Source organism: Tyto alba, unplaced genomic scaffold, assembly GCF_018691265.1.
Source record: "Tyto alba isolate M040663 unplaced genomic scaffold, T.alba_DEE_v4.0 Super-Scaffold_1, whole genome shotgun sequence".
Classification (NCBI taxonomy): Eukaryota; Metazoa; Chordata; class Aves; order Strigiformes; family Tytonidae; genus Tyto; species Tyto alba.
The window spans coordinates 21,571,902-21,589,985 of record NW_024881261.1 but is presented as its reverse complement, the minus strand read 5'-3'; the positions used below and the strand labels follow the sequence as shown (position 1 = coordinate 21,589,985).

The following is an 18,084-nucleotide window of genomic DNA, read 5'->3' as shown; positions in this document are numbered from 1 at the left end:
ATCTAATTATTGATTTGGAAATGATCTAGCTTTTAGAGTAACAGGTATTACATAAATTGTTGCCAAACAAATGGATTCATTATGCCATTATGCTAATTGACATTCCCCCAAGAACACATATACTAGAAGAATGGGATGAAACAAAGCAGAAAACAGTCCTTTGAAATCCTCCTCCCACCCTGGTCCCTTGTGTGAGTCAATCCATAAACGCAGATGCACAAGGGAACATATTCTCCTGAAGGTGACTGGTATATGGCAGAAAAGGCAGGCCCATGCCCGAGACTCCAACCTACTGCAAAGAAATGCCATATGAATAGCTCAGTAGCCTTCCATACCATGGTAGGATTTCCTGCAATAATCTTTTTGGGATCAAAGTCCACTGACAAACAACCCCATGAAAGCTGTTTGTACAGAAAACCTGGACTATAAAACATGTTTAGCCAGTAGACTTCAGGCACTACACTGTGCCTGGTACAAAGTTCATGAAAGTAGTTTATATGAGAAATATTCTATAAAATATATTTAGACAATATTAAGAGCAATTATAACAAGAGCACTGTACAGCTTAAAAGGCCCAGATAAATCATTTGAGTATGTTCAGTTTATTCAACACTGACATCATGGGTGTTTTCTTTGTCTGCCTTTCCTCTACCTTGCTGAATGAAATATTTCAGCTGATGGAAACAACAACTTCTTTTTAGTATCCACTGTGGAAAATCACAGTCACATAGTCTATTTTCAAGTGCAGTGATGAGAGCATACAAGTAGAAAACCTACACACACTAAGGAAAACAGCTTACCAAAGGTTAGAAGAAAACCCATCCACAGTACTACCAAAAAGTCATTAAGGTGATTCCAGGAAGCAGGTAAAATGAGAAATGTAGTTTCTTAAATATTTGGCCCTCAGGATTAGTTAGAACTGGCTAGTAGCAGCTCCATTTGATGCTATCCTCCTGTGCCTTCTTGCGAGTAACGGAGTGGACATCACTGGAGCTGGCTATGACCCTTCTAAACTGTGAGTAGCAGACACTGGAGACACCCTCACTTTTCTACTTGCTGAGGGTGGATCAGAGGATTTCACCCAGTTATATATATATTAATAAGGAGATAAATATAGATATAGACATAGATAGAGATATAAAGGGATCATGCTATCAGCTTCCCAAATGCTAGTTACATTTATAAGAGCCTGCCTAGAGGGCCCTGAGTAACAGGGATACTTTTCTAAAGGTTTGAACATAATTTAAGTACTTTAGAAAAATCTTTGGGAAGATACATCAGTTTCATAGCTCCCCTCATGGAATTTGTGTTATGAACAAATTGGATAAGGCTGAAAATTGTTACAGTATAAATTCCACTTCAGAGAGAGGTAGAGATTCTGACAAAATAAAGGCAAACCAAACTTGTGCAAAATACCTACAAGGATACCATGTAGACCTGATAAGATTAGCATACATGTACTGTTCATGGTGCATTTTCTCTATATGCTTTCATCATCAAGTACCTAGTACTATTGCTTGTGGACACTGTTCCTTGTTTAACAGTGCCAAGAGAGAGCAGGACTTCAGATGTTGAACAGCAGTGAGATTTGTTAGATGCACTGTAGGAGAACTGGCCTCTGAAATTGGCCTCAGAGGAAAGAAAGAGACAGAACATTAGAGGTCCATTAATGAAGGCTGATATGGCTGAAGATTTGACACAAGAGCACTGGAGGAAACCCTCAAAGCATTCAGAGTGCAGCTGTAATACCACTGCTGTGACAATCCTGTCACTCCCAGGGAATTGCTTAATTGCACACAATGAACATTTGTTGGTAGAGGTCTTGCTGTCATCATAACCACATGCAGGAAGACATTATTTGGCCAGAGCAGAGAGGACTATTTCCCCATGCACCTGTACCCTCTTGAAATGCATTATTTCCATGGAGTCCAACTGTCTTATGTAATAAACTGCAGAGAAAACAGGACAGTTCCCCAGTGCCTTCACATAACAGGAGCACATGCTGAGAGCAGAGAATGAGAGCAAACCTTCTTATTGCTCTGTGGGTAGTAGAACAACCACATGTCATGCCAGCTACAGTTTCTTTACTTCATTCCCTATCAACAGTAAACAGGGGCTGGTCCACTGGTTGCTAGAATCAATGCAAACCTACTGATATGAACAGAAACAGCCAGTCTCACCAGCACATGACTAGCAATAATTGGGACTACAGTACTGCCACATTGCTTCCCAGCAGCAAGTGTCCTGCGTATAGAGGAATTTACACCCTTATTCAGACTCATTCAAGTACTGCTTGTGCATTTTGCAAAAGTCTGAATGTGTCAGGATCCTCACAGCAACTCTCCACAGATACCTGTCCAGGAGTCCCCACTGTATCATGAAATTAAACATGGCCAGATTCAAACCAGCCACCTCTGGGTACCAACATCCCTTTCAGCAAGGTGCTGAACCAAGTCTACAAGACCCACCTGGATGAGGAAAGAGGCATCTGCATCTTTGTCTTGCTGCTGTTCTCACTCCAAGCTAGCTCCAATATTGTCCCCCTCTATGCTATGGTCCAGACACCTACTAAATGGCAGCTCCAGCCCCACCACATCTCTTGGCTTACACTCACCAGTTGCAGTGTGCTTGTAAGTCCCAGCTACACAGATTAGTGCAGGGTTGGAATGACCCAAGTGCTGCTCTCACATGAACTTGTTAATAGTAAGCATTTTCACCCTGTAGTTTGGAGGCAATATGGAAAGGATATGTGTTACAAGGACTCTAATGCATCCCCATCCACCTCACCAAAAAATGGCCAGAACCTTGCTACAGCAGTTCATCCTAAAAATCTGTCAAAAAGAAATTCCCAGATGCCATAGCAAAACATTGGTGGTTAGGTCATTTCCTGACCCCTGGGCAGCAGAGCCGTGATCAGTCTTTCAGGAATAGTGCTACAGCTTTTTACTGTTGACTGTAAGAAGAGAGCAGATGCTAATTTCCTAGTTTGCAGGCTCTGTCCAAGTGTATGACTTAAGAGAATAAAAATGACACAGAATATTTTAAAATGTTTGGAAGGTGTGGAGATAAGTCTGGCTGATGAATGCTGCAAGCTGAGGGGGATAAGAACAGCTTCACAAATCAAAATACCCCTCAGTAAAAGGACTGTCTGTTTCCTAGTGGTTTTCCTCCCCTTTCTTTAATGTTTTGAACAGCAGAACAAATAGACATATGATAAATAAATTAAGGAAGAAACAGAAGTGAACAGAACAGCTAAATAAATCTCTTCAGCTTTTCTGGCTCCAGTAAGATAGGGAGTTTATACTTCCTAAGGAGCTGGCAAGAGGCTCGAGATCTGTGTGGGCTGATGCCTTCTCAGCTGAAGCACAAACTTCATGTACTTTTCCCTAACCAGATCAGAAAGGTTGCCTCCTTCTGAGGTGCCTGGGTAAAAGGGAAATGCTGGGATATGGGGTGCTGGTTCAAATTAGCTGGTAAATAAAGCTCCTGAAAAGGACGATGATAAAAACTAAGTAATACAAAATAAGAAGCAGCTCAAGCATGCCCTGAAGAAAGAATCAGTAACTAAGGACAAATCTTCAGTCTACACCATTCATTACAGATTCCAGTTTTATGCTTCTCAGTGTCATAAGAAATGCCAAAATACCCTAGAAAGACCTTAATTATTCCTGCTATGCTTTGATTATTTCTCTAATGACAGATAACAGCTAAGTTCTTGAAGTAGATGAGCACATCTGTAATAGCTGGTACCAGAAAAAATGAAAGAAAGAATACAGTACAAATGAAAAATTTTCATAGTTACTTTAGTTGCTAAGAGCTTGCACTTATTTTGATAATGAAATGTTTGATTTCTGTTAACATACTACATGCCTAAAAATGAAAACATGTATTTGCTATAACTATTTATCACACCTTTAGAAGAGCCTCAGAATAGCATTAGCCACTGGACTAGTTAAGTAGTTGACTATAGCTTAAAACCCACCTTAATCAAAGAACAAAATTTCTTTATTCTGATATAGCCCTTGGAAATATTATATTTGTGTATTTTCCCAATGCAAGAGAAAAATTTGCAACTCTGATTTCTGCCTTGGTTTTTCATGAGAAAGACCTGGGAAAAATCAAAGAAAACTGGCACTTCTGCAAATCCTTCTTTTCCTCTATTTCAAATTTTCTCAGTGCTCTTACATTTCTAAGCTCTTTGCCTAAGTTACTGTTTACGTCTACCCTTTTCACAATTTAAGAACTTGTAGACTGGATCCTTCTAAAATAAAATTTCAATATTAGTCTGTGTTGGAATGGAAAAATTGAGAAAGTAGATACTGGCAATCTTTTCATATGTATAATGCAAAATTCTCTTTGAGCCCTATGGAAATCTTGCCTCAGCAAGTAGAACAGGACTGGGCTCTGTTTCTGTATTTTGTCCCTTTGCTTTAGTGTACTTCTACCTGAATACACACTTATGTGCAGCATGGATGCATGCCGTGCTTCAGATAACTTCACAGCTCCTTGATGAAATTGCTGTTCCTCTCAAGTACCTGTAGAATTACTATATTTATATAACAGCAGAGGGAGCCAGAACTTCAAAGTCAGACCAGACCATAATCATAAAGCAGAATTCATTGGCTAAGCTGAAGGGAAGGAAGGAAGAAGAGGGGGAGAGAAAGGGGAAAGGGAGAGAGATGTCACCCAAATTACCTACAGAAACAGTGAGAAGAGCATCTCTTCTGGATTTTTAGGACACAGAAGACCTTACTTTGCTACTACAACATTCTTTTTTTCTTCCAAGATAGAAATGTGAAGCAACAACAATGACTTTCTCAATCAGTAACAGGTAAGAATTTTCTAAATTATCTATTTCAGTCTGATAACAACTCAGATCTCTTTATTAAAGTTATCACTTTTGATTATAAAAATTTATTCAACTTTCACTTGAGTGACTAACAGCTGATGCCATCATTGTTAATCCTCTTCCTGCTCAAATTTTCCTCTGCTTTGGATAATGACTGATTTCTAATTGGAAATTGTTAAATAAAGATTCACTGAAACTTAACCTAAGATCTAAGACAAGAGTTATATATCAGAATCTTTTAAGGAAGAGTTACTGAGTAGTTGCTATATTGATATAATTTAAAGAAACAAGTTTTAGAATAACATAATATTGATTACAAACAGTTCATTTATGATTCTTCATTCATTTAACTATTAGGGTAAACAAGAAATAATGAAAAGTATTCAATTAGCATTTAAATTCTAAAACTGATCCATTGATATTGACAGGGACATAAAATTTAAATTCAAGGGAAGCCATGGATTTAAAGGCTTTGTGCATATTCAATTCCTAAAAGTAAAGAATTCTTGCACTGTCCTTCAGCTCCATGAAAATGTAGATTTCTTTATGGTTTTAGAACAACACAGAAACAAGGGCAGAAATTTTAAGTGAACTTGATCCAAAGTCCACTATAATCAACACGCTCTGAATGTCACAAGGCAAGGAAAACAGCAAGAAATACCTTATTCTCTTTGTCTGCTTTTTAAGCTGTTATCCATCTCTGTCAAGTGACTTGTCTGCTCCTCTAGACCTGTACAGCACCAAGCACAAAAGGACCTGTTCTCAATTAGTTTTTTAATACCACCATAATAAACATTAATGTAATTATTAATGGTAATAATTTAGGAAGAAGGGTTATAAAAACAAGGGAGGCTTTTGTTGTTTACCATTCAGCTTTGATTAAGGCTGTGTAAACAGTTGCTTTTATCAGTCAGTGCCTGAACCAAAACATTAAATGTATAATTTTGAAAGACTGGATGTTTTTGAGGGAAAGAAGTCATTTTCATATGCAAAATAATAATTAAAAAAAGCCATTTTGGTATGAACACAACATTTTGCTTCATTGGAAACAAAATAATTGTAATCCTTTTCTGAGATTTTTTTGGTAAACTGAAGGGCTTGAACCACTGTACAGGAGATAATACCAAACCTGGTGTTTAATCCAGTGGATCCCAGTGGTTAGCTGGGTTCTTCCTCCTACATCTGATTCAGAAAAAGCATTTGAAGGGACATCTTTCAGCTTCACGAAATGTCCACAGGATATGGGTACACTGAATCAGCATTTTCTGCCAAAGTAGGTGACTATGTTTGACAAATGGATCCAGTCTGGCCTGTCATGAAAGACCCAACCCTTGTATCTACTGAGCAGAGCTTTTCAACCTTTCAGGGTGAAACAGGGAGATGGCAGCTTCTTTGGGGGATCTTTGCGGTTCAGGTGTGCTCCCTGCCACCTTGCAGTGTCACAGAGAGCCTTCCTGATTACCACTGGTCACTGGAAAACTCTTCTTACCTCCTAGTCCCTGAGACTTCTTGTTCCTCACCCAGCCTGTGCAGTTGCTGGCAGTACACATCATATCACTCTCCAGGTATCCTAACTGGCTGTCTGCTAAAATGCCCATTACAATGATTTATGGATTCTCCAACTCCCTTGGTAAAGATCACCTTTGTAAATTTTTTTTTTTTTCTTTTGGGTACAGGATAAGTCACAATGGCCTTTACTCATAAGGAATCAGGGACTACCATTCTCCAGTCTGCTGACCTGCTAGTCACATTTTACCTTTGTAAGCTGCCTCTGTGTCTTTGGTAAGGTTGTTAAGATTTTATCCAGAAAATAAGAAGTTAGAGTAGATGCTTTTGTAAAACTTCCTTGATTTCTGCAGGATCAGAGAAAGTTAACTCATAATGTAAGTTCATAACCCCTAAAATGTTTCCTTCTGAAAACTTGCAGATATGAGAGGGGGAAAAATATTAATTTTCCTGGGTATGTATATCATCTTCCCATGTTACAGATTTGTAACATATTAATACACACAATTTCTGCTGTACCCTCATTATGCAAGTTTTAGAAATCTTTAACATATATAGCTTTTTCAATGACTTAAGATAGTTGCCTCCAATATTTTTGCAACACAGAAACAAAAATGAAGAGCCCACCATTAATCTTCATTGTATCAAATCCCTTATGGATTTAACATTGCTGGGGGATGTCTGTGCATATTCAGTGCCAGGTTTCCTCTTCTAGTTATGTGTTGCCCTCCTTGGAACCTGTAATGATAACCAAACTATTTTTAACCTTTCTCTAAGATGTAAGGCTAAACAGGGAAAATCTATTTTACTGTGATAGTGTCATTGCCAGCAAAAAGGGGTTTCCACTACTCGTCAGTCACTACCACCTCAATTAATATCTGCATTATGAATTTCAGAGTTCTGTTAAACTGCTGCTTTGTTTCTAGTTTAGGAGATACAAATGATAGCTATTTTACTCTGGATAATTGCTGTAATTCTTTAAATAAGTAATATGATCACTTCATGTCTTTAGGAAACGCTTCTCTCGGGAGGTCTTATAGACTGAAAGCAGTAAACATGGCTTGAGCAACTAGTTAAGTTCTGAGCTAGATAAATAATTGATTCTAAGTACCAGATCATGAAGCCAAACACTGCAAATATTTTTTTTCTTTGATTTATGTCTGATGTGGAAATTGATACACACTGTCCATCACAACTATGAAGACTGGTTTTGATTACAGGGAGGGGATGATCATGATTAGCTTTGCAAGAATGACCCACCCTTTCCCAGTGAGCACATAGAGCACAGCATCAGTTGCACCCCTTGCTTTATTCTGCTTCCAGGAAAACAGTTTTATAGTGCTTTTCACAGTATGCCTTCAAGTCCAGAGGTCTCTCAGAAGAGCAGTCATACATTAACTGCTTGGGGCCACTTATTGTCTAGCAGTCTCCTTGAAACCCACTGAGGATTTAATTTTCTTCCCTGTCACGTTTCTAGAGAATTCCCTTTCCTTTGAGGATTTTTTCTGGGAAATACAGTATACACCCTGGGGCAAGGCTTTCAAGCTGACTAGTGATAGTTGGTTTCCTTTTTTTGAGACAAACTGAATGACATTTGTTAGTTTAGAAGGCTATGCTGTTCAGCAAGACAAACCCTTCAATCCTTGCCTGCTCTTCTTCCTTGCTCCCAACACAGATAACAGTGATGAAAGTTTATAAAAGATGTAAGTGGGGAAATTTAACTTACACTAGGATCAAAGCTGAAAGTTCCTTCTCTTTTCCCTTCTGTATACTGATAATATGGTACAGACTTTTGTGGCACTCACTTTTTAGATCTCATTATCTCATCCTGCATCAGAGAAGCAAGCACTTGCTTTTTGGGCATGTTAGCTTTTGTTACTGACCTCCTTCCTGAAGTTAATTAAGGATTCTGAACAGGATTACTCCTTCCTCTTTAAAAACAAGCAAGCAAGAAAAATCAATCCAACTTTTCTCCCCACTCCCTTGCAAACTGATTTATGAGGCATGCTTCTTACTCTGACAAGCCAAATAAGTATTGCTTCACTTTCTGGAGACAAAAGCTGGGTTTTTTTAGCCCATAAAGTTTTTGCTATATTTTACTTAGTAGTTGACAAACCTTCAATATGGTGAGGGGACTAACACCCTTGTTCCCACTGCATTGGTGATTCAGTATATTAGCTAACATTTGATTCAAATATCTAAGCAGAATATGTACATATTGCTTATTATTGGCTCTTAATTTATACCAAACTGAATGGCAGTCAGACACCTTGAGATAGCACAGCATTTGGCAGTGACTAAGCTTGAGAACCTGCTATTCAAGGATACCATAATAGGACACATAAGTATAAGGTCCTTGCAACATTTATTTTTCTATTTTTCTAGAATTGCTTTTACATTATGGTTGCCAGAATAAGAAATACAGAAAACTATGGGCCTAGCTGATAGAGGCTCTGACTTTTCCCAAGATCTCGGGTTGGCAGGCTGTTTTAAGTACTGCATAGTGCTGCACAGGTTCCCTTGAGACACTGGAAAACTCACATTTCACCTCCCTCTCTCAGTCCCCTTATCTGTGATAAGAGGGTGACAATTCCTTACTTACCTCTGGGCAGTATCATGAGAATGAGTGCCCAGGAAGTGCTTGACAGTCACCTTGTGGGAGACACTATGGAATGCAAGGTGTTAAAAGAGAGGTTGCTCCTAACCCAACAAAATGCATTACAGAGCCTTCAGATATACTCTTTATCCTCACCACGTTTGCCATCTGGGACAAACACACAGTCGCATCTGGCTTTGTCATTCCTCTTGGGAACGTGCCCTTTAAAGCTGTGGGATCTGGATTCTGCTCTTCAGGTGGCTTCACTACTTACTTTATTTGCTTCAACATTATTAGTTCTCACTGACACCATGGCATGTCCAGAAGTGTCTGGGACCCTTGAGAGGGCTTACTCAGTGGGACACAGATGCTTGTAATAACTCAGCACAAATTTTTCAAGCAACAAGAGAACACAATGTGTTTGTTGTTGAGGATACTGTAGCTAAGGACACTAGCCTGGGACTGTAGTAAGAAACTGATGTGTTCATTTACAGCAGAGTTTGTTTTTCCTGTCCAAATGCCAAGACTGAGCTCCTTTGACTGGTATCAAACAGTATTGCAGGCTGCCGATCCCTTTGCTGTTTCATCTGCATCACTTCCACTGGACAGTAATCAAAAGCTAAGGGGCTGGTTGATGGTTTTCATTCTATATCCATTTTCACACTGGAACAGACTATCCTACCCTCCCCATATGTGACCATGCAATCCATATATCTTCATTGCCTTTTCTTTTAGTTCCAGAAAAGAAATCAATCTGTTCATATGAGTTGAGTAACAACACAAAAGTGAGTGGACAGAAAGAGCCATACTTATATTCACAACTTGAAAAATTTCCTTTGCCCTTTTAATTAAGATTTAAATTACTGAGCAAATGAAAGAAACAGAAGAAAAGGTTACTATATTTTACTTGTGTGACTTTCTTGACTGTCTCAGACAGACAGATACAGATATCAAAGCAACAAAAGACTCGACTGTACTAATTTTTGCTGATCAAGCAGAACAATGATCTCAAAACTTCTTTTTATTTACTGTACGCTGTTGTTTTGTTAGTTCCTGAGAGGCAACATCTATAGAAGCATACAGTATCATTCATAACTAGAAAGACATGTCAAACAAAAAATTGTAGGATGGTGGGCACTTTTTTGTACATTACTGGTTACCTTTATGCATGCAGTTGTTCAGCAGTAAATGCTACTCCAAGTGGTAAACTCACTATACCGTTTTATTTATGTATTCACATCTTGACCGCTTGTTTTTCTGAAGCTCAGAAGTTTTTCACAACACCACAAACTTGTTTGAGTGGCATTTTATTGCTGAGGAAAGGGTCACGTAATGGGTAAATAGTGTTGTTCCCTAAGTATTTATTTATTTTTCACATTACAAGCCTTTGTACAGCATGAAACTGCCTCTGGCCTGAGGAGAACTTCCAGCAGAATCAGATTTTTTTTTTTTATTTGATTCCTGGACATAGAGGATTTGGCCTCTAGGGTCAGGATTACAAAGCAGGCTCTTCTATGGCAAATCACAACAGTCTCCCAGGAGCCATCTGGTAGAGTTCAGGCAGTCCTATGGCTGAGATTTCTAAAAGTGTGCAGCCCCAATTAACTCTGTGCGTTCAGCTACCTTGGATCCCATTGAAAATCCCAGCTCTGGGCTTACAGCAGTGTTTAAGAAGCAGACCCATCTGCCTGTGCAGGAACAGTATCCAGAAGGCATCACATACTATTACAACTCTTGAATTCTCTTGGTTAAAAAACAAACAAACAAACAAAATTATGCTGAGCGAGAATCGATAAGAAGCTTCTCATAAGGAATTAAGGGACTTGTCAAATTAAGAGATTTGTCAAAATCACCCACTCTTAAAGCCAAAACCAGGAGACTGGACTATATTTCTGATAAACCCTGTGATGCATGCATTAGTGACCCAGAGGGAGATATCAGTGCTTAATGGGCACTGGAGTTCATCCAGAATGGGGAAGCAGGACATTTGGCCTGCAGTTCCCATGACCTATCACAGCTGCATAGAAGCTGAAAAATGTTGAAATGATTTTGAATTATTTTAGACTTTTTCAAAATTGTCCCATCCTCCTGAAGATACGAGCCTGATTTTTTGCATGGTGATTGTCTGAAGCAAGTGTGGGTTCTGGCTGCAATCACAAATGCATTTCACAGATTAACTCACATAAAATATTGCAGTGTTGGCTTTATGCACCTAATATGACCTATTTTTCACACTGATGTTCAACTCAATTGAAGGTAAATGCAGCCCCACAATGTGTCTTCTGCTCAGTTTTGGATCAGAACCTTGCAAAACCAGAATTACAAACAATTTTTACATCTAGGTGTGTTTTGATCCAACTTTCTTGAATCAACACTCTACTGCATTAGTGATGTTCAAGATACTAAACTGAGTTAAGTAATTAAGATGTTCCTAAATCCATGGGACAACCTTACAATAAGCAAACACAGACATAATTCAATAGAGTTGCACAGACATCCATACCACATTTTAGCAAAGGGTTCCATTTTATGATCTAATAAACTATATAAAAGGGAGCTGCAGAATATACACATAATCCCTGGCATTTAGTTACGTGTCTCCCCCTCTAGCCTTCTGACTTATTTCTTGTAGCATAACTAAGCATATTTTTTTTTCCTTTGTTTTGCAGATATACCCAGATCTTCCACAGCCAAACAGAACAGATCAAACCTTTTTTTTAGGCTGGCTCTAGAAGACCCAGATTCTGTTTGACTATCACCTTTTTGGATAAATATTTTGGGGTTCAGGATGAATAAGACAAGGGCTATTAATGATGGTTTTCCTTTCCTGAACAGTAAGAACTGGAGCTCAAACAGAAGCTTCCCTGTGCACATTTCTAATCAGTGCAGGAACATCACTGACCTTACTGTCTTTCTGGCCACCTCTTACAGCTTGGAGACTGTCCTCGGCATTGTCGGAAACATCTGTCTGATTGCTGTCATTGCGAAGCAGAAGGAAAAGGCCAATGTCACCAACATTCTAATTTCCAACTTAATAATTTCAGACTTGTTTATGTGTCTTGTCTGTCTACCTTTCACCATTGTTTACACCATGATGGACTACTGGATATTTGGGGAAGTCATGTGCAAAATGACCTCTTTCACTCAGTGCACATCTGTGACTGTGTCAATTCTTTCCCTTGTCCTGATTGCTCTGGAAAGACACCAGCTCATCATAAACCCTACTGGCTGGAGGCCAAGTATCTCCCAAGCCTATTTAGGAATTGGAGTAATTTGGACTTTAGCATGTCTCATGTCTCTGCCCTTTTTGACCACATCCATCTTGTCTAATGATTTGTATGAGCAGCTCTCACACATCATGAATTTTTCCACTGACAAGGCCATATGCATTGACTCATGGCCTTCTGAGCAACACAGACTTATCTACACTACCACTTTACTGCTCTTGCAATATTGCATCCCACTGTTCTTCATTATACTTTGCTACCTGCGTATCTACTTACGTCTACAAAAGAGAAAGGACATGTTTGAGAAGAGTGAATATAGCAGTCGAGCACTTCAGCTGAGAAGGATAAATATTTTGTTAGCATCCATGGTTGCTGCTTTTGCTGTTTGCTGGTTACCACTGCATGTTTTCAACACCATTGTGGACTGGAATTACAAAATCATTTCACCTTGCTACCATAATCTGATCTTCTCATTGTGCCACCTGGTAGCTATGGCTTCCACCTGTGTCAACCCTGTTATCTATGGTTTCCTAAACAGCAACTTCAAAAAAGAAGTAAAGTCACTGATTCTGAGCTGCCAGCATAATTCAGTAACTGCATCAATGGAAGAATATAATCATTTGCCTTTATCCACCATGCAGACTGAAATTTCCAAAGGGTCACTGGTGTTGAACTGCAGACATAATTCTATTTAGCTAGAAGAGGGGTGCACTGACACCACACACAAATTATTAGCTGTTGGTATAAAAAGCAACTGGTGATTCCCTAGCTGGGATGTGAACAGGAACCCATTGCTGCCTGATTTTTGGAAGAACAGGCAAAGGAATGTTGTAAATGTATATAGTAGCTCCTATGGTACACAAGTTGTTCATGTCATTGAGATGGTACAGACATTGAGACTGGGCTGATGGATACACATCTGCTCTAACAAATCAATAATTAAGTGGTGGATGCACATAGACTGACATGGGTTTCATCAGCTAAGATCACATCGCTACCATGGCTGTAGTAGAAACCCAGACTTCCAGTTTCAGCACTGCAGGCTGCTAAAAGTTGTATTAGAGAAGACTCTTTTTCAGTATTAGTAAGATTTTTATGCACAGCTGACACACCAGTGGAACACAGATATGTAAATACATACATTTTTGTGCTTTACTAACTCTCACAGACCATTAGGTAACAGTAATCTTCCAGCAGATCTAGTTCACATCAAACAACTGGATGCTTGTATGAAACCTCTCTCTGTCATATACGCTTCGGAATAGCCATTGCCTCTGCAAGTAGGAACACAGAACAACGACCTTGGTATGTAAAGACATCAGTTACTTATTGAAGGATGGTGGCAAATGAAAATGTTACTCAAGGGATTAAACTCTTAAAACACATTGAGAAGGTGCTGAGCATTATTTTTAAGCAAACGAAAAACAGTTGTAGATCTACATGGAAATGAGTCTGGTTGACTTTGTAATTCCTGCTGCTATCAGTCACAAAGCTCTGCAATGCTAAAACTGCATGCCATGGTGGTACTAGACAGCTGGATTACTGGAGTTGTTCCACACCACTTGAAGATGTCACTTCTGCTTCAGAAGTTCCTTGGTACTTTAATTGCAAAGTATCTCATTCCCAAGGTCAGAACAGACAAAAAAAAACATGTTGTAGAAACCATGTCTTTTCAGAGTGGGTACTCTCCCAAAGAAATAAGCATATGCATGGAGGCTTTCAGTTTCTCGTTAAAAGAAAACCAGATGTCAGATACCAGTCCCACTTGCTGTCATCAGCAACAGAGATGGAGCTGAAATTTCATCCAATCAGTAGAAGGTCAATGAAAACACACATGGAATCCAGGTCAGGTTGAAGCCACGGTACATGTAAATAGGTAGTATTGTCAATTGCTCTGCTGAAGTGAGGGTCACGTCTTTTCACATCTGCAGTATCTTTAGTCTTTGTCCACAAAACCTACAAACCATAAACTCATTTTTAACCTCTGGAGCCAGAGACATTGCTCAGTGACTAGTGAGAAACCAAGAATTAGCTATGCCCAAAAAGCCTATAGTGAGCAATGGATTGAAAAACACAAAAGACAGCAAGTGTAAAAAGGAGAACTACCAGGTCAATGACAAAGAAATATGGAAGCATATTTTGTAGCAGGTTGTTAAACTGACCTTAGCAGAAGACTGGACTAGGTGACCATCTGAGGTAATTTCCAATCTGAATTATGCTATGATAAGCAGCCATTAGTCATAGTTGAGTTGAAGTAAAGTTATGTTGAAGCATAGCTGAAGTATAGTTACACCGACAGCTAGAAATCCCTTAGCTGGAAGCTCTCTGATTAGACAAATTGGTAAATAGTTAGGTGATGAAAAAATTCTTCCCATGTTGTGATCTGACAGGCAATATGGATGTTGGACAGAGTATTTAAAGACAAGAACAAAACTTCATGCTATTAGGTAGCAAGAGCTATCAACAAGCATGAAAACGTATCCTCAGCTGGCAAAAATGTGAGTTAATCCCTTGCCATGAGCTGGGTAAACAGAAATTGGTGGCAAAATTTAAGCTTGGACTCGAATTCTTATGTGCAAAGTCTTAAGGCAGAAGTTGTTTTGATGCAGTCACCCTTCTAATTCTGGGCAGAATCTGTATATCACAGTAAGAGTTCACATGCAATTACCTTTTGAATCTTCCTCAATTATCTGGCAAGACATTTTTACTTCTTTCAAATGGACCTCTGCTTTCTTTTTTTGTTATTTGCCACAGTAAGATGTGAAGTTGTTTCTCTTGATTTGCATGCAATGTAATTTCTAGACTGGATATTGAATCTGTTAGAAACAGAAAAAGAGGACTCATTTTATCTTAAATGCAGCTTGAAACTTGTTACTGTAGCTGAAACTAAAGCTGATACAACCATGCGATGCTGAGTAGTACAAAATACAGTAATTCCTCATCAAATTGATTTATACTGAAACTGTGTTGTATTATTTGAGGACTTAAATACTGCTTAAACTTTGTAGTGTTTTTGTAGTTAGGATCAATTTCATCCAATTAGCCTTGAGTAATTCTGCTTGTTTCCTGCACTTGTTATAATTCCAACATTTAATTAAGATGTGTGTCAAGCTATCATAAAAATACTCTGTTAAACATGAACATAGAAGATTATCTGATGATCTTACGTATACAACTTTCCAAGCACCAGTATCGTAAATGGAAACACAAATACCTTTAGAATTTGTACTTCCATGAACATCTTTGTTGCTAGTTGTAAGTGAAAACTTTTTGATAGAGCACTTACAGTATGTCAGAGACCTGCCACTAGAGATATGCATTGGCATTGTGCATCAGGTCCCAGTTCTTCCTGCAAAGGGTAGAAATACCAGTGGGGTCTGACTGTTTAACTGTAATTTGTGTGATCATTTGTATCCATGATTACAAGTAAATATGTAAAGCAAGCAGATCCAACTTCACAGTAACCCAGACAGACATAAGAGGATATAACTTCCTCTAGTGATTAAGGGAAGTGTCACATTTGAAGTCAAGTACTGTTTATTGCTAACAGACTTTGGACTAGATAAACTAAAGGATCTAAACACTAAAAGCTACCAAACCGCACCCATACATCTAACTGAAAACATGCAGATCCTCAAAACTCCCAACAAGATGCTGCCTGTCCATTTACTTACATCCCATTCTGAGGTACATGTTTTTCATCCTCTAAAATTCCCTAGGTAACTAAACAAACTTTAGAGTAAACTCATAAAAAAAAAAAAACAAAAAAACAAAAAAACAAAAAACAAAACCCAAAAAAACAAACCAAACCAAAACACCAAAACAAAAAACCAACCTAAATTCCAAAGGATTAAGCATCTATGCCATGTGTAACCCCTAATCTTTATTTTCATACTAGTTACCCTGCTGGCACAAATATCTATAACAAGAAAGGTGCTTTTATCACCACCTCTTCATTCTGTGTGAATATCAAGGCTTATGCAGCTGTTCACAAATGCAGTAGAGGATATTATGATGCTAGTTTTTAAGAACTCCTCTAGCAACTGTTCCTTGTTCTCTTTGAAGGCAAAGGTACAAAGCTGGGTGCAATTATACCTGCATGGTTGAAAGAGCTTTTTTGTTTGTCACTTTGAGGCTTTAATGCAACCAGGGTGGGCTATGTCTCTCTGATACCAGAGGGTAACCAAACCAGAATAGCTCACTTCTTAGATATGAACCTTATTTGTTATTTACAAATGGATAAGATGTATCGAGCATTTTTGTTTTCATTGTATACAGTGATGTTTTTGAGTCTGCTCTTTACAAAGTTCTGCTACTGAGTTACAAATACAATGTCGGGGAAATATGCAGGAGTTGTGCAAATCATGAGTTCATACAATTCTAAGATGTTACCTAGGTTTCTGGGTTTTATTTTTTTGTTGTTGTTGTTGTTTGGTTGGTTGGTTGGTTTTGTTGGTTTTTTTTGTTGTTGGTTTTTTTTTTTTTTCCTCAAGCTTTTAATAATCCTGATTGTTGTGATGTGTTGTAAGAAGATGGTAAGATTTTCAGATCAAGAAAACTACTTATTGCTGTGATATAAGTGGCACGCTTTAGGGACTTTAATAATAACAAATAAAGTAATATTGCCTGTGTTATTTCACTTCTCTGTGCCTGCTTCTGTAAAATGGCATAAAGTACATAAAAGTTAGTTGAGAACTAAATCTTATCAAGAGAAAATAAGTTATCCAGTATGATAAGAGCCATTGAAATATGAAGGATTAATAGCTTGATACATTATTCCAAAGAACAGACAATGGTGCAGCACAGCCAACCAAGGAGGAGATGACAGGCTAAGTATCAAAAATTCAACATAGTACATTGGAATCTTCTGATGCCAGAACTCCATTCATCTTCGCTAACTTCCCAGGTTTCACAGGAAACTGGGTCTTACTTGGCATACTGTCCTGAACCTTGACCAGACACACAACCAGAAGCCCAACCTGAAAGTAACCGAGACTGCTGAGATGAAAACTGATGTGGGACACTTATTGAAAAATTACTGAACCTCAGAAAAGCTTTGACTGAGTTTAAATAATTGCTAAATTTCTGACCTGGGTTATCTGCCTTGACAGAAAGTAAACTAAGGTACTAGAGATGACCATAGGTTGTGCTATAATCAGGTTATGTTTAGTACCTTTACACACAAAAGGAAAGAGTGCAATAGCAGCATATGCTACCTGCCTGGCATGTTGTTGTATGTCAAATGTATAATATAATCACCAGAAGCTGTTGGAAATGATGTTGTGTCAGCAGTCAGGCTCTACACCAGAGGTTTGCTATTTGCAAGTGCAGTGTACACACAGATATGAAACATGACAATATAAGAGAGCTTATCGTAAATTAAGACATCACATCCTAAGGACCTTTAAGGATTTCTTCTACTTTGACCTGTGTGTCTTCCTACAAGATCACCTGACATTGCTTTTAGAGTCCATTCTTTTCAAATTTCTAATTCATTAAATTCTGGCCCGATTTTCAGGCCAGTATTCATTTCAATGGAAATTGTTGTTGCTTAGCACCATGGGTACTCTGGGTTTACAATTTATGAGCATCAACATCCATGTAGCTTTTATGACCTTCCCTCACTTTCTCCGTTTGCTTTACAAAGTCACTTCTTTGAACTCAGGAAGTCATAAATAGAGTAAGCTTGAGATTTATACTTTCGTATAATGTCTTTTCCTGCCAGACAACACTCATTAGGCCTTAGTCAGAATTGTTTTGTTGTCCTTCCAATAAATGATTAGTAAACAAGAAATCCAGCAGCAGCATAGAGATTATATGATAGAAATCTGTGATGAAATTGAATTAGTGATTTTATTTTTTTTAGATCTTAAATTGATGAGACCCTACCAACCATTTGTAAAAAA

The 18,084-nt window shown here is 38.4% G+C and overlaps 1 protein-coding gene across 4 annotated transcripts; it reads left to right on the top strand.

Annotated features, from left to right (window-relative positions):
- The first annotated feature begins 4,667 nt into the window (after positions 1 to 4,667).
- On the top strand, positions 4,668 to 16,817 carry LOC104366786 (neuropeptide Y receptor type 4-2). Of its 4 annotated transcripts, none has more exons than XM_032981964.2 (2): positions 4,668 to 4,831; positions 11,883 to 16,817. In XM_032981964.2, the coding sequence occupies exons 1-2, from the start codon at positions 4,809 to 4,811 to the stop codon at positions 12,871 to 12,873; spliced, it is 1,014 nt and encodes a 337-aa protein (XP_032837855.1). In that variant the 5' UTR covers positions 4,668 to 4,808; the 3' UTR covers positions 12,874 to 16,817. The 4 variants fall into 4 exon arrangements, with proteins under 4 accessions (XP_032837855.1, XP_032837853.1, XP_032837852.1 ...); XM_032981962.2 differs by having other exon boundaries at positions 11,621 to 16,817; XM_032981961.2 differs by lacking the exon at positions 4,668 to 4,831 and adding an exon at positions 6,548 to 6,631 and having other exon boundaries at positions 11,621 to 16,817.
- The last annotated feature ends 1,267 nt before the right edge of the window (positions 16,818 to 18,084 follow it).